The following is a 16032-nucleotide window of genomic DNA, read 5'->3' as shown; positions in this document are numbered from 1 at the left end:
ATAAAGAGGAATGATACAAAATCAGAAAAGGGGTAAAAGGTATAGTGGTGTATCAGGGAAATTACTGTAAATATAAAAAATATTTGAAAGAAACAGTGAAAACAATTGTCTGGTGTTGCATTGAATTGTAGCTAAAATGGAACAAGTATGAGTCCTTTTCAACAACAATACTTGTAAAGACATCAGTGCTGCAAAATATCCTTGTCTCCAAGTCAGCTGTGCAGACTCTTGAAATGTTTTCTGAAGCTTTGTTACACATAGTCCTTTAGCAAAGAAATACAATGAAGTGCTTGAAAAGTTGTGCATACATTCATTTGAATTATGCCAGTGTATTATCATAAACCTCGTTATTACACAGTTGGTGGGATACGTTCTTTCCTCTTTCCCCAAAGGACATCGGGCATGTGTTGTTATACTGTAAAGCCAGCTTTAAAGTATAAACCCAATAGATTTTCTTAATAAGCTCATTGCTCTACTGTAAATAGCTTGGGGCATAGTAAAAAACCTGAACCTTAGTTATAGTAGCAAAAGGGTCAACATATCAGATTAGTAATCTTGGCAAGGAAGATATGACTCATTTAAGGAAACTGATATTTGTAGGTCACATTGATAAATACAAGTCTGAATCACCCATCCCAGGGACTTTATACTAGTGAAATTAAAATAAAGATTTAACTCTTTTAAAATTTCTTATTTTAGTGGTAATTTATATAATAGTGAACATCTTCAGGTTGCATAACAGACATTAAACTAATTTATAATGCCTTTCTAGGATAGGTACTGTAAATAATAATTACCATTTTGCAGATGAAGAAACTGATAGAGAGGTTAAGTGATTTGACTAAGGCACAAGGCAAATTAGCAAAAGAACTGGGATTAGAATTAGGGAATTATTGGCTCCCAGCCACTTACTCATACCACTGTACTGCCCCTCTAAACAGGTGGATTATCATTTTCTCTCTCTTTGAACAGCTCACTCAGATTTATTCAGGCACAATCTCAAGGGTGATTATATGCTAAAAAAACTAGATGAAAGACTAAATAGATTTTAGTTTTAATTTGTGGAAGAAAGTAATATGTGACTGTTTTCTATTATTTAAATTTGATGTTTTTCTAAAAATGTTGCAGTGGCAGTAGAGCCATATTCCATTCTTCTTTTCCATCAAAGAGCTGGTGGGACTTTGAGAGGCTTTGTTTTTTTTTTTTTTTATGTCTTATATGTTTTTAGCAAGATCAATCACAGAAGCATAAGGTGTTTTTACCTTTTCCTTTTCTTTCACAGTTCATCTGCCCATTAGTACTTATTCCACACCTGAAGTCATTTTTATAACTGCATAATGACTTAAACAGCAGTCCGTTATTATGCTACCTAATCCAGTTTTTAATTGTCCAGTCATACAAAAATGTTTATATTAACCTACTATACATTCTCTTTTACAAATACCAGAAAGTGTGGGATACATCCTGTAGATGTTAGAGATTGGTTCTTTAGGAAGACACAAAATCAACATTTCATTTGTTTGGCTTTGTTAGGACAATACCCCAGGTTCATAGACTCACAGACTTTAAGGCCAGAACGGACCATTATGATCATCTAGTCTGACCTGCACATTGCAGGCCCCAGAACCTCACCCACCCACTCCTTTAATAGACCCCTGACCTCTGGCCGAGTTACTGAAGTCCTCACATCATGATTTAAAGACTTCAAGTTACAGAGAATCCACAGGGACACTGTCTTAATGTGTTAGCAAAGAGCCTTGCACAATGGGGCCTATCACAGGGTGAGCTGACCTTTTAAAGGGGCTTGAGGGTCAGCTGCACATAGTCCTAGGACCTAGGCTCAGGCCATCTGCCCTGGTGAAGGGAATAGGTCCTGGGATCACAGGGTATAAAGGTGAGATTCTGAACCAGGCCCGCTGGGATAGAAAGAACAGCCTGAGTTCAGGGAAAGGAACAGGGAGATTCTTTCTCCTTAGCTCCTGAGCAGAGTTCCTGGGAAGGGAGCTCTGTAGAGAGTAGGGGAGGACCTGGTTTGTATGTGGAGCTTACGTTGAATTGTTTTCTGTTTGAGAAATGAAACTCAACCCTGCAGGAAAAGAAATGAATCTTAATGTCATAGGGAGGCTGTTGGGTGTTGGGGTTTTTTTTATGCACTGGTTTAGAGAGCCCCATTCTGGTTAGTCCTGCGAATGTTGCCACAATGTAAATGATAAAGAATAATGAAGTTTTAAAAATAAAATTCTGGAAAACAGTTTAGATTTTGTTAACTTTCAGTGACAAACCAAACAACAAAACAAAACTACCTTTTGGGTCTAAGCTACCCAATAGTATTCCTTTACCCCTAGTGATATCCTGAAGGGTTTGAAATGAAAATTAGCCATGCAGCTACAAACAAAAATCTAATGATCACCAAGAAAAAGTGTCCTTTACAGTTTCCTTTAAAAACTAAATCTTTACCAAGCATTGTTGTATAGGTTCTACTTATTTGTGAGAGGTCACACCCAATAGTTGTTTGTTTCCCAGTTCAGATTTACTTAGGGAATTCCAGCTAGGCATATCAGATTTATTTAGGGAATCTGTCTGGCAAGTTACAGCGGTAAATACAGCAAACAGTCCCTCTGTCATATTCTGCCTGTTGTGTACACAAGCAAGCATAAGAACATAACATAAGAATGGCCATACTAGATCAGATCAGTGGTCCATCTGGCCCTAGTATCCTGTCTTCTAGCAGTGGTCACTGCCAGTTGCTTCAGAGGGAATGGACAGAACAGTGATTTTTGCAGTGATCCATCCTATGTCGTCCAATCCCAGCTTCTGGCAGTTGAAGGTTTAGGGACACTTGGAGCTTGGGGTTACATCCGTGACCATCTTGGCTAACAGCCAGTGATTGATCCTCCATTAATTTATCTAATTCTTTTTTGAACCCTTCACAACATCCCATGGGAACAAGATCCACAGGTTAACTGTGCATTGTGTGAAGAAGTATATCTTTGTTTTAAACCTGCTGCCTATTAATTTCATTGGATGACCCCGGCTTCTTGTGTTATATGAAGGGGTAAAGAACACTTCCCTATTCACTTTCACTATACCATTCATGATTTTATAGACGTCTGTCATATTGTCCCTTAATTGTCTTTTTTCTAAACTGAACAATCCCAGTCTTTTTAATCTCTCCTCGTATGGAAACTCTTCCATGCTTCTAATAATTTTAAATTGCCCATCTCTGTACCTTTTCCAATTCTAGTATATCTTTTTTGAGATGAGGCGACCAGAACTGCACAGAGCATTCAAGGTTTAGACAAACTATGGATTTAGATATAGTGGCATTTTTTTTGGTTCTCTTACTGTTTGTTTGTTTACAATTGGAATATATGTTTAGTTTGAGCCTGTGTTTTTAAATCGTCTCCATGCAGTTTGCAGGCATTTCACCCCTGTAACTGTCCCTTTTAATTTCCATTTAACTAGCTTCCTCATTTTTGTGTAGTTTCCCTTTTTGAAGTTAAATGCTATTCTAGTTAGTTTCTTTTTCATTTCCCCCTCCCCCCCGGATGTTACATTTAATTACATTATGGTTGCTATTACCAAGCAGTTCAACTATATTCTCTTTTTGGACCAGCTTCTATGTTCTGCTTAGGGCTAAATCAGGAATTGCCTCTCCCCTTGTGGATGACAGAACAAGCTGCTTCATGAAGCAATCATTTAATGTGTATAGAAATTTTATCTCTACATCCCCCCCTGAGGCGACAAATACCCTGTCAATATGAGAATAGTTGAAAACCCCCATTATTATTGTGTTTTCTGACTTTGTAGCCTCTCTAATCTCCCAGAGCATTTCACAGTTGCTGTCACTATCCTGGTCAGTAGTATATTTCTCTAGCTATGCTCTAATTGTTCAAAGGTGGAGTTTCTCGCCATAAAGATTCTATGGTACAACTTGATTCATTGAAGATTTTTACTTTCTTTGACTTTATGCTTTCTTTCACATATAGTGGCACTCCCCCACCAATGCAACCTACTCTGTCATTCCTATATATTTTGTACCCTTGTATTACCACCTCCCATTGGTTATCCTCATTCTACAAAGTGTCTGTGATGCCTATTATATCAATAGCCTCATTTAAAGCTAGGCCTCTAATTATCCCATCTTAGTATTTAGACTTCTGGCATTTGTATATAAACACTTGTACATTTTGTCAATAATTAGTTGCTTGCCCTTAGTCCCATTTAAATATAATAGATGTTTTATATTTGACTGTTCCTCACTACCTGTCCTTTTCCAACTTCTTTCCTATCCTCTTTACTACCATATAGAGTTTATTCATTAATAAATTCATCCCTAAGGGATGTCTCTGCCCAAACCATGTGCTCCTCCACACCTGTCATCTTTCCCCCAGCCCTTAGTTTAAAAAATTCTCTATAACCTTTTTAATTTTACATGCCAGCAGTTTGGTTCTATTTTGGTTTAGGTGGAGCTCGTCCTTCCTGAATAGGCTCCTCCTTCCCCAAAAGGTCAACCCCTGGGAAAAGGGAAGGAGGAGCCTATATAGGAAGGATGAGTTCCACCTAAACCAAAACAGAACCAAACTGCTGGCGTGTAAACAAATATAATATAATAGGTAGTTCCTAATAAACCTAAAACTCTCCTTCCTACACCATTGTCTCATCCACACATTGAGACCATGCAGTTCTGCCCATCTTCTTGATCCTGCACATGAAACTGGAAGCATTTTGGAGAATACTACCATGGAGGTTCTGAACGTTAATCTCTTACCTAGTAGTCTAAATTTGGCCTCTGGGACCTCTCTCCTACCTGTTCCTATGTCATGGGTACCTACATGTACCATGACCACTGACTCCTCCCCAGCATTGCATGCAAATCCATCTAGATGTTTTGTGAGATCCTCATTCTTTGCACCCAGCAGGCAGTTTACCAGGCAGTTCTCCCAGTCATTGCAAACCCAACTATTTTACTAATAGTAATTAAATTATTACCTGGCTCTTCCTAATAACAGGGTTCCCTGAAGGGGTAACCTCAGTGCAAGAGCATACCATGACATCTCCTTCCCCGAGACTTTCATCCTCCTCAGTAGCACAGAGGTCATCAGACTGGAGATGGAACCGCTGTATTGTCTCCCTAAAAGTCTTGTCTCTCTCTCTCCCCCCCCCTCCACCTCCCCCCCCCTTAGCTCTTCTAGTTCAGCCACTCCAGTCCCAAGAGCTCGTACTGTTTCTCTGAGGGTAATGGACTGTTTGCACTATATAAAATAAGCTGGATAGCCTCCGCTCTGTTGCTGGACTTCTGCCTGCATTATTTTTACTCTGTTTTTTTTTTGTTTTTGGGGGGAGCGTGGGGATGGGAGGCTATTAGCCTAAGTTTGGAGTATGTTGATTAGGCATATCTGCCTGTTGCACTTCCTCTCTAAACTCCACTGTAAAAATCCCCTGTTCGCTAGGGTGACCAGATAGCAGGTGTGAAAAATCGGGACGGGGGTGGGGGGTAATAGGTGCCTGTATAAGACAAAACCCCAAATATCAGTACTGTCCCTATAACATCGGGACATCTGGTCACCCTGCTGTTCGCTAGCTCCTCTCGTTGCTTAGGAGCTGGCTTTTTAAACCCCTATTCTCCCTGAGTTAGCTCCTCCTCCTTCTCCAGGGAACCTAAAGGGATTGTGGATCAAAAGATAGCAGGCTAGAGCTTCATTAGTAAACTCTCAGCCTAGCCTAGCAGGCCGCTTGGCTCAGCACACAGCCCCCACAACCTAGAGCTTCTATCTTATTTTATTAGTGCTTTTATTATACTACATTAGCACTTCTGTTATAGATGTAAGAGTGTTGTTCTACCGAGTAATCGTTACAAACAGGATAGCTCTATTAATAGAAGCATGCTGGAAAAAGTGTTCAGCCTATGTGTTTTCTGAAATATTACTGTGTTCCTGCTATATGGGTTTTAGCCATAATAGTGGCTTAGGACAGATCACAATATCAAACCTTTTATTTCTGTACTAGCTTTTCATCATCCCCTTTAATCCTTTTTCTGCACAAATCCTTACCAATCTACCTCTCTCGAAAGAACCTACTACTACATCAAATGGCCACAACTACTAGTGGTGAGGAGAAAACAATTTGGTAAAAGTGTGTGTGCAGAAGTGTGAAAGGGGTGCAGAGTTAAAGTTGCAGTGCCTGCTTTGTGCGGTGCGGGGGTTATGGTAAAGTGTTGCTTGTGAGTGGAGGAGTAGAGGGCATGTACCATTAAGGGGCTTAACTTTCCATGTTTTGTTTTTTTGGGTCAGGTATATTTATATGTAGCATCCCTAGCTGTTTCACAACTGAGGTTGTGTGTGTGTTAATATATAACTGATAATATACCACCAATGATTCAAGGAAAAAGCCTCCACTTCATTTTCCTAAAACAGTTGAGCTTGGGATCTCTTACTTGAAACATGTTGTGCAGAATTAGAGGCTGAATGAAACAAGATTCCTCCCTAAAGACCAAATCCCAGTAGTAATGCTTTGAAAAAGTATTCAGGAAGGACCATGCACCATCACATTTCCCAATATTTAGACTAGTGTTCAGTAGTCTGGGGAGGCACCTGTAGGAATGCTACATAATGCAACATTAGCTAGAGACTCACCATGTCTGAGTCTCTAGGGTTATCCTGGGACTTCTGAGAGAGATTGTATTTCTTCGCATGCTGCCTATATTTATCCTGTTATCTCTAGCAGGAGTCACTGCTTCAGCAAATTACTCTTAACTGTAGATTGAAGGGAATGTCAAATTTAAGAGTAATGTATCTTTCCCTAAGCAAGCCCCTAGAGCTCACTAAATATTGAGGCTCAGAACAACCTCGGATCTTAAGTTTTCATCTGTTTGTTTGTTCTGGCTGTAAGCTCTTCAAGGCAGGGGTGCTGTCGTGTTCTCAGATTTGTAGGCAGTGCTATTAAGTGATGCCTATAGTTAGGGTTGCCTAAAACTTTTTATTACAAGATCCTGTTTTCAGTTGCTTATAGCTTTGACAAACTTTAAACTATTTGGTCTAAAAGTTTCCATTAAAAGTTCCAGTAAAAATGGTTTCTAGCATCTTCAAGTTTGAAATTTGGCAAGGGGGACACCCTGGGGTCAGATGCATGCCTTTTGTTGTCCCCATGAAAATCCCCGTACTTTTGGCCGAGGTTATTCGCCTCTGAAAATCACCTTTCAGAATTTGCTGAGGTTTGATAGTTTGACAGCTAAGTTCTCCAAAGATGCTGTCTGCATTGAGTATGCTGCTGCCCAGGGCTGCAAGTTCTGAGTAGGACTTTCCCTGCAATCGCTGCTCCCTGATGCTAGGGGTTGCTGTGGCACCAACACAGGAACTGTGAGTGGGGAGAGTCTCTCCTTTGCTCTCACTGCTCCCCCTGATGTTGCCCAGGCAACCGGGAAGAGTAGGAAGTTATCTTCCCTGATGCGGAGAGGTATAGGAGCTGGCTGGGGGATGGGGAGATATGCTCGGAGAAGAAGGGTCTTTAACAATAATGCACACTCACCTCCAGATCCTCAATTCCTGAGATCCAGCGTTCCTCTGCTGTCTAAAATAAGGCCAGAAGGATGATTAGATCATTTATTCTGACCTCCTGTGTATCACAGGCCATTAAATTTCATCCAGTCTAGTAAATGGCAGTGAAACCCATTGCCAAAGTTTGCATCTCATCCCCCTCTAATGACTAGTACACTCAGGGTACGTCTTCACTACCCGCCGGATCGGCAGGTAGCAATTGATCTATCGGGGATCGATTTATGGCATCTCGTCTAGATGTGATAAATCGATCCCCGAATGTGCTCCCCGTCGACTCCGGAACTCCACCAGGGCGAGAGGCGGAAGCGGAGTTGACGGGGGAGCCGCAGCCATCGATCCCGCGCCATGAGGATGGGAGGTAAGTCAATCTAAGATACGTCGACTTCAGCTATGCTATTCTCGTAGCTGAAGTTGGGTATCTTAGATCGATTTTCCCCCCCCCCAGTGTAGACCAGCCCTCAGAGAGTAACTATTGCTACCAGTTAGTCTGTTAATTCAAATTGCAGAAGTCTGTGCTGTGGGTCTATAGGTTCCAACCCTGCTAATGACCCAGACAGGGATCAGTACCGTTCCATATGATAGAATTTGTTTTTTCAGTTTGCTTTTTTAAAAACATAGGAAATTACATACAAAAAAACTACATTAAAAGAACTTAACAGTTACAAAGTCAAAAGCACTCAAAAATAAGCAAATGTGGCAGGATACCCGTGGATAAAATAATGTAACCATGTAATTAAAATTGTATCATAATACATAAGTTATGCACAAGGGGGCTGCAACCCTACTGTAGATGCAGCTGCCACCTCTTGAGGGAGTGGATTTACTACAATGATGGAAAAAACCTTTCCATCACTATATGACAATGCTACACATAGTGTAGCTGCAGCTGTGCCGCTGTAGTATTTGTAGTGTAGACATATTTTTATAAAGCAACCTTAATTCTGGCATTTCCTAACATTTGAATACTTTACTTTGCAACCTAATGGTTTTTTAAATATTTTTGTATGTAATATGTTTGTAAAGCACCTAGGACACTAAGATCTCAATACTGATTTGGGCCTTTGTTTGGCACTGTAATATAAATATTAAATAAATGAATCTGCAGTTGTTCAGAATGGGCATTTCTTTCTAGTGGAAAAGAACATGCTAGTGCAGACAGGAATGGTAAGGTTTTGACGGGCCTGGGCCTGTGTTTTGTAGCCATTCATTCATTCCAGTTGGAATTAGATTTAGGGCCTGTATCTCCCCTGCCTTGCACCTTGTGTAGTCATTTATATCTGTGCAAAATAGGTGTAAAATGCTATTGTAGGAAATGTAGAAGAGAAGTAGCATGTGGGGAGAATTGAGAGAGAGAATTTTGGCAGGAAGGGAGGACAGAGTAAAAGACTGAGGGAGAAGTAGGAAAATCTAGGGGGTTTAGTGGAGAGGCAGAAGTGAGTGTGGGGAAAGAAATAAAGGATATATGGAATGGGATAAAGCTGACAGATTGCGGAATTCACAGGTGTGCTGCAGCCACAAGTTTCTTCCTCATGGTGTACCTTCTGTGAAGGGGTTCTCCCAACAGGTGAAGTGTGGCCTCTGAAACCCCTAGAAGAGCTCCCAGTTCAGGGACTACTATTAGTGTGTTGAGGATGGGAGAGGGTACATGGCTGGGGCAGTCCTGTGCTCTGGCTATTCCCCAGCTGCAGTGCCCACAGGCGACCTTGAGTAGCCAGACACAGGAAGGAAGCTAACCAAAGTAGTACAATAATCACCAATAGAGAACTCCATGGGGCTGGGACACTGTGGTTTTGTAGGGGAGGGTCTTTGTTTCTTCCCAACTTTGTGGGCAAAATTACTTCACTGCCTGCAATTTCTATTACAATCACTGTATCCTCTACTTGTAACACACACACACACACACACACACACACACACACACACACACACACACACACACACACACACACACACACACACACAATATAAATGTTAAATAAACAATAATACCCATTCATTGACATTCAAAATATGAAATCTTGGCAGTGAAGTTGCAGAAAACTTTAGACATGATAAAGATAAGGAATCCACGTTATTTCAAGGTTCATCCCACTTTTATTGTTGTTTACTTCATTTTGGGTCCATCTCATGCCTTTGGGTTTTGTGGGATTGAAGATATAACCATACAACCAAAATATGCCCATGAACATAGGTTGCCACAGAGTAATGAAATAAACCCATGGAAGTTAATTTGTAGACACTAAATAATTTAGCCTCGTGCCACCCATTGGAATGTTATCCCCATTAGGCAGATGGAAAAACCGAGGCACAGAGGAGATAAATTCTTTGCCCAAGATCACACAGGAAGTCTGTGGCAGAGGTTGGACTAGATCCCATATATTTTGACTCCCCAGTGTTATGTTTTAAACCTCAAGACCTTCCCTCCCTCCTCAAGGTAGGTATCATATTATTGCTTTTCGATAATGTATTTAATTTAGGATTTTCCCTTTATCTTTTAAATAAATAAAATAAACTTTTTAAATAAAAAAAGCAGAGATGTTTAATTAGTAACCCCCCAAAAGTTCTAACTATGAGAAGAGCTGAGCTACTAAACTCAATGAGTTGCAGGTATTCAGCATATCACAGGATCAGGCCTTACACTTGTAGATTAACAGGCCTTGGTAGAGCTCTTAGCTGGAATGTACAGGCTTTTTTAAGCACTTCGCTATTTACACTGTCAAGCTAAATATAAAATATGAGCTCCTTTGGCCCAACAGCTTTGCTGTATCAAAGTGACAGCCTGGGTAACGAAAAAGCTGAGGCTTCATAGATATGCTGTGCTTGTGCTTCAGTAGCGGTGGTCATGAGTACATTCTATTGGCCTGGTTGTGAACTAAGGACCTGATCCTTCAAACTGATATGCACAATTAATAGCCCCCAGCACAGGAGGATCTTATAGTCCCAGCACAGGTCATCAAAGGAAACAGTGGTTTCAAAATTAAAACAATTTTCCAGTTATACTTAGAGCACTAAGAAATAAAAAAGCATTAGTTAGTTCTGTCACACCCAGCCCTCAGTATTATAACCACACCTAAACTGATCCATACAAATGTCAACAGTAGGGATTCCCAACTACCTTGTACCTTTGTAGTCATTTACAACTGAGCAAAATGGTGCTACAATAGCAGCACGGGCCGAGGGATGTGCTGGCCGCTGCTTCCCACCGCCCCCATTGGCCTGGAGCGGCGAACCGCGGCCAGTGGGAGCCGCGATTGGCCGAACCTGCGGACGCGGCAGGTAAACAAACCGGCCCAGCCCGCCAGGGGGCTTACCCTGGCGAGCCGCATGCCAAAGGTTGCCGATCCCTGCTTAATTAGATACCCAAAAAGCCACAATCAAGGAAGAAGGCCATACTGATTAAAAAACTGACCTGATTTAGAGGGGAAGTGAAGGCAGCTGTAAAATAAATAAATAAATGTTAAATGTCTAACAAATGGAAGAAATGGGAAGTTTAGAGTTATGAATATAAATCAGAATGTATGAATTATAGAAAATTGATAAGGGAAGCATAGACACACAAGGAGAACTCTATGGCCAGCAGAATTAAGTATATTAGGAACATAAAGAATCTTAACAATGGTATTAGTTCATTAATATGTGGAAATGGTAGCATTATCAAAAATAATGCACAAGTGGCAGAAGTGTTCAATAAATATTTTTGTTTTGTATTTGGGGAAGAAAACAGATGACCTAGTCATGTCATATATTATAACACTCTGTCCATTCCATCAGCATCTCAGGAGAATGTTAAAATAGCAGCTACTAAAGTTAGGCATTTTAAAATCAGCAGGTCCTGATAACTTGTATCCAAGAGTTTTTTAAAAGAGCTGGCTGAGAAGCTTGGTGGACCATTAAAGCTGATTTTTAATAAGTTTTGGAGCACTGGGAAATTTCCAGAAGACGATAAGAAAGCTAATGTTATGCCACTATTTTAAAAGGGTAAACCGGATTACTGGTGCAATTATAGGCCCGTCAGACTGACATAAATCCCGAGCAAGATAATAGTGAGACTGAATTAAAGAAGGGTGATATAAGTAATGCAATCAACCTGGGTTTATGGAAAATACATCCTGTCAAACTAACTTAATGTCTTTTTTAAAGTTTACAAGTTTGGTTGATGAAGCTAATAATGCTGATGAAATATACTTAGACTTCTGTAAGGCATTTGACTTGGTACCACATGACAGTTTGATTAAAAATCTAGAATGATGTAATATTAACGTGGCACACATTAAATGGATTAAAAGCTGACTTAACTGATAGGTCTTCAAATGTAATTATAAATGAGGAATCATCATGAAATGGGTGTGTTTCCAGTGGGGTTCCATGGGGATCGGTTCTTGGCCCTATGCTTTTTAAAATTATCAGTGACCTGAAAGAAAACATAAAATCATCACTGATAAAGTTTGAAGATGACACAAAAATTGGGGAAGTGGTAAATAATGAAGAATATAGATCACTGATTCAGAGAGATCTGGATCGCTTGGTAAACAGCACAAGCAAACAATAAGCATTTTAATATGGCTAAGTGTAAATGTATACATCTGGGAACAAAGAATGTAGGCATACTTACAGAATGGGGAACTCTCTTCTGAGAAGCAGTGACTCTGAAAGAGATTTGGCAGTTGAGGTGATTAATCAGCTGAACATGAGCTCCCAGTGTGATGCTGTGACCAAAAGAGTGAATATGATCCTAGGATGCGTAAATAAGTGAATCTTGAGTAGGAGTAGAGAGTTTATTTTACCTCTGTATGTGGTGCTGGTGCGACTTCTGCTGGAATAGTATGTCCAGTTCTGGTGCCACAGTTCAAGAAGAATGCTGATATATTGCAGAGGGTTCAGAGAAGAGCCACAGCAATGGTTAAAGGATTAGAAAACCTGCCTTACAGTGATAGACTCAAACAGCTCGTTCTATTTAGTTTAACAAAGAGAAAATTAAAGGATGACTTGATTACATGAGGAACAGATATTTAATAATGGGCTCTTCAATCTAGCAGAGAAAGGTATGACAGGATCTAATGGCTGGAATTTGAAGCTAGACAAATTTAGACTGGAAATAAGGTGTATTTTTTTCGACAGTGAGGGTAATTAACCATTGGAACACTTTACCAAGGGTTATGGTACATTCTCCATCACTGGCAATTTTTAAATCAAGATTGGATGTTTTTCTAAAAGATCTGCTCTAGGAATATTTGGGGGAAGTCTATGGCATGTGTTATATAGGAAGTCAGACCAGATGATCACAATGAAGTCCTCTGGCCTCGGAATCTTTTAGTTTATGAATCTTCCTCTGTTCTTCCTCTGTCTTTCACTCCCCCCACAACCCCCAGCTTCCCAAACAACTCTTCCCCTGTCCTTCTTACAAAGGACAGTTTCTCCTTTAAATACCCCCTCACCAAGTAGTTCCACATTCTAAGTCCCACCTGAGTCTGTGTCAGTGGGAGCTGCTTGGATGCTCCGTACTTCTGAAAATCAGGACACTTACTTAGTTGCCTAAATATGGATTTGGAAGCCAAACTTTAGACATTTTAAAAAATGTTGGTCAATATTGGTTAGGCACTCAAAATCAGGAAATACCAAAGTTAAGTTTGCATGTGTAACCTTAACTATACCCCCTTGTACATATGCTGTGTTTAATTACATTATAATATACACTATTAAATATTGTCATATAATACAGTTTTTCTATAAGCATGGATGGAGCTTCTTATAGAACTGTGTACTATAGAATATGATTATTATTTTCTCAATGTACTTTTAATAGAAATGACTTTGATTCTACTTAGCATACAAAATAGCTTCATTATTCAATAAAAGTAATCACTTCTTTGCTCTGGTAGAATCTGCATAAAACACTTAATTATTCAACCAAGTTTGTACGTTTTTAAAGCAGAGTTAGAGCAGAAATCATGTCTACAGTCATCTTGTCTACAGATAAAGCTTATTTTTGTAGTAATGTATTGTTATGTATATTTGTGTCAAACTCTTTGGCCTTCAATTATACTTTATAAAAAAAACAAACCATGAATACATTTTAATTAAGAAACAGTTTAGGTTCACAATAAAAGCAAATGCTTAGAGAACATTTAAACAATTAGAAGCTTACTGCAACCTTACATGAAACCTTTTAGAAATGGTCTGTAGTTTTAAAAAATCCAATTAACATTCTTTCTATTAGAAATGGGTTTTCCTGTTATAAAGACAAAACCATTTTTCCCCCCAAGAGACAAGAAATTCATACAAAATTCTACCATCTTCATTTTTTATAAACAGAACAAATAATAAGTAGCTGTTTACAACACTCAATAATGCAATCTAAAGGACTAACTGATAAATTAATTGGAAACTGTGGCTCTAATACATTATTTTGGAATCTAAGCACATTAGATTGAATTGTTTCAGAAGCAGCATGCCTAATTATTGTATCTTCTATATTCATCTGTTTGAGTCATTCCCAATTTTTGGATTGTTGCCTAGAATATTGCTGCAATACCTGTTTCAGTTGGTTATTCCCTTGTCATGAATAACTTCATGAAAGAGGCTGATTTTTAATATTTTGTTTAATTTAAGTCTGCACTAGTTTACTGCATTAACTGCACATTTTCAGTGTCCATGATAAAAATGTGGTGGTTGTTTTTCAAAATGTTGATTTTTAAAAAGGTTGAATATAAACTGATATTTTATTTGTTTTTTCAGGTCAATTATTAAAAAGTGCCTTTGTGAAGTCACTTTTACGAGAGAGGACTGCGACGCCTGAATGTGTTTTCAAAATATTATCTCTGCCAGCTAGACATTGCCCTGACCTTATATGTCACAGAAGACACCTCAACTGTCTTGGTTTGCCAATTGCTTGATGTGAAACTGGCTTCCATATTAAAAAAGCTGAAGAAAGAATTACTGCCAGGACGTGAATAAGCTGACTGCATTGCTTTTCCTGTGTAATCAATACCAGCAAGCAGCCTGCAAAGAATTAATATTATATCAAGGAGTGCCATTGCACTGAAGTAACTTTATTTAAAACAGTTGTGTCAGCGATCCAATCAAGAGACTCAGATATTTTACAGCCAGAGATGCTACTGAGCATGATTTTTTTGCAGCCAAAAGTCTACAAGTGGGACATATTGATTGATGAGTGACTGTTTGCTGATAAATTGTCTTTGCTCATTCTGCTTTGTTTGTATTGGGCTCCATTAAGCAATTTATTACTTCATTGCCGATAGAAAAAAAGCACAGAGCTTCTTTCTCTCAACTATAGTTTTTGGAATTGTTGTAGATTGGCTTGGCATAATTCACTTAATAGTCATTCACAAAACCTAAATCAGTTTTCCATCATGGCTTTGAATGTTGCTCCTGTAAGAGATACAAAATGGCTGACATTAGAAGTGTGCCGACAATTTCAGAGAGGAACTTGTTCACGCTCTGATGAGGAATGCAAATTTGCACATCCCCCCAAAAGTTGCCAGATTGAAAATGGAAGAGTTATTGCCTGCTTTGATTCCCTAAAGGTAAGGAAGAAAGTTGCATGTGTTAATGAAAATACTAATACTTTACATAAAAAATATAAATAATAATTTCATCTTAATGTTCATACATTCGAAACAATTTGTTCTAGGAGTACTGCATGTGTTCCAGACTTTGTTTGTCTTAAGTTTTGTTTATTCAAGCTTTAAAAGAATTTGTGTTTCAGTGTTTTCCTGTCAGTTGTAAATGTCTGTTGTTTACACATCCAAACTGTGTAAAACTATGGAATGCCCGATTATTGACATCTGACATGACCATTGTGTTCACACGAGTACCTTTCATGCATTATCATTGTTCCATGTCAAATGAAAACAAATGTCTGGTTTAAAATTTAGGCCATTGTGCCATTGATAATAAAGCAAATTACAATAAATTAAAGGGTTTAATTTAGATCCACAGAAGAAAGAAAACAGAGTTATGGCCTTTACTTCAACTTTAACTCACCGTATCATGCCTACTCTAGGTATTGGGAGGTCTAAGCTGGGTCCATAGCATTACTAGTCATATGTACTGCTGTTTCTACAGTATAGACTATGAAGTAAGTTAAGAATAGAGTGGAAGCTTACAAGTACACTCTTAAGAGTTAACATTGGTAGACAATCATGTTTCCTAACTTCTCATATCTTAAAACTTACTTTAGCATTGTTAAACAAACGAGGCATAAACTTACGGGACTTTGAGACAAAAGCTTTTTATGTTTAAGTATATATGCATATTTTTAGCATATAAAAACAATCAGTTTGACAGGAGGGAGAAATACAACTTGAATGATAGGCATGTTCAGGGTACTCGTAAGCTGCCAGAAGCTGGTCCAGGTTTCTCTTTAATGACAGGTTGGTGCTGGAGTGGCGGCCTGTGAAAACATCTGAGGCTTTCTGGTGTTGAAGACAACAGTTATTTAAAGAATAAGGAAAAG

At 39.0% G+C, this 16032-nt stretch overlaps 1 protein-coding gene across 1 annotated transcript in view; it reads left to right on the top strand.

The window, feature by feature from the left end:
- MBNL2 (muscleblind like splicing regulator 2) overlaps positions 1–16032 on the top strand; it is a 139558-nt gene that overhangs the window by 33082 nt on the left and 90444 nt on the right. The window contains exon 2 of the mRNA XM_065410067.1: positions 14292–15100. Coding sequence (XP_065266139.1) covers positions 14927–15100 — 174 coding nt within the window. The 5' untranslated portion in view covers positions 14292–14926. The remainder of the gene's footprint in view (positions 1–14291; positions 15101–16032) is intronic.

The sequence above is a fragment of the Emys orbicularis genome, chromosome 1, assembly GCF_028017835.1.
Source record: "Emys orbicularis isolate rEmyOrb1 chromosome 1, rEmyOrb1.hap1, whole genome shotgun sequence".
NCBI lineage: Eukaryota > Metazoa > Chordata > Testudines > Emydidae > Emys > Emys orbicularis.
The sequence above is the reverse complement of the archived record's forward strand: the minus strand, read 5'-3'. Positions and strand labels throughout refer to the sequence as shown.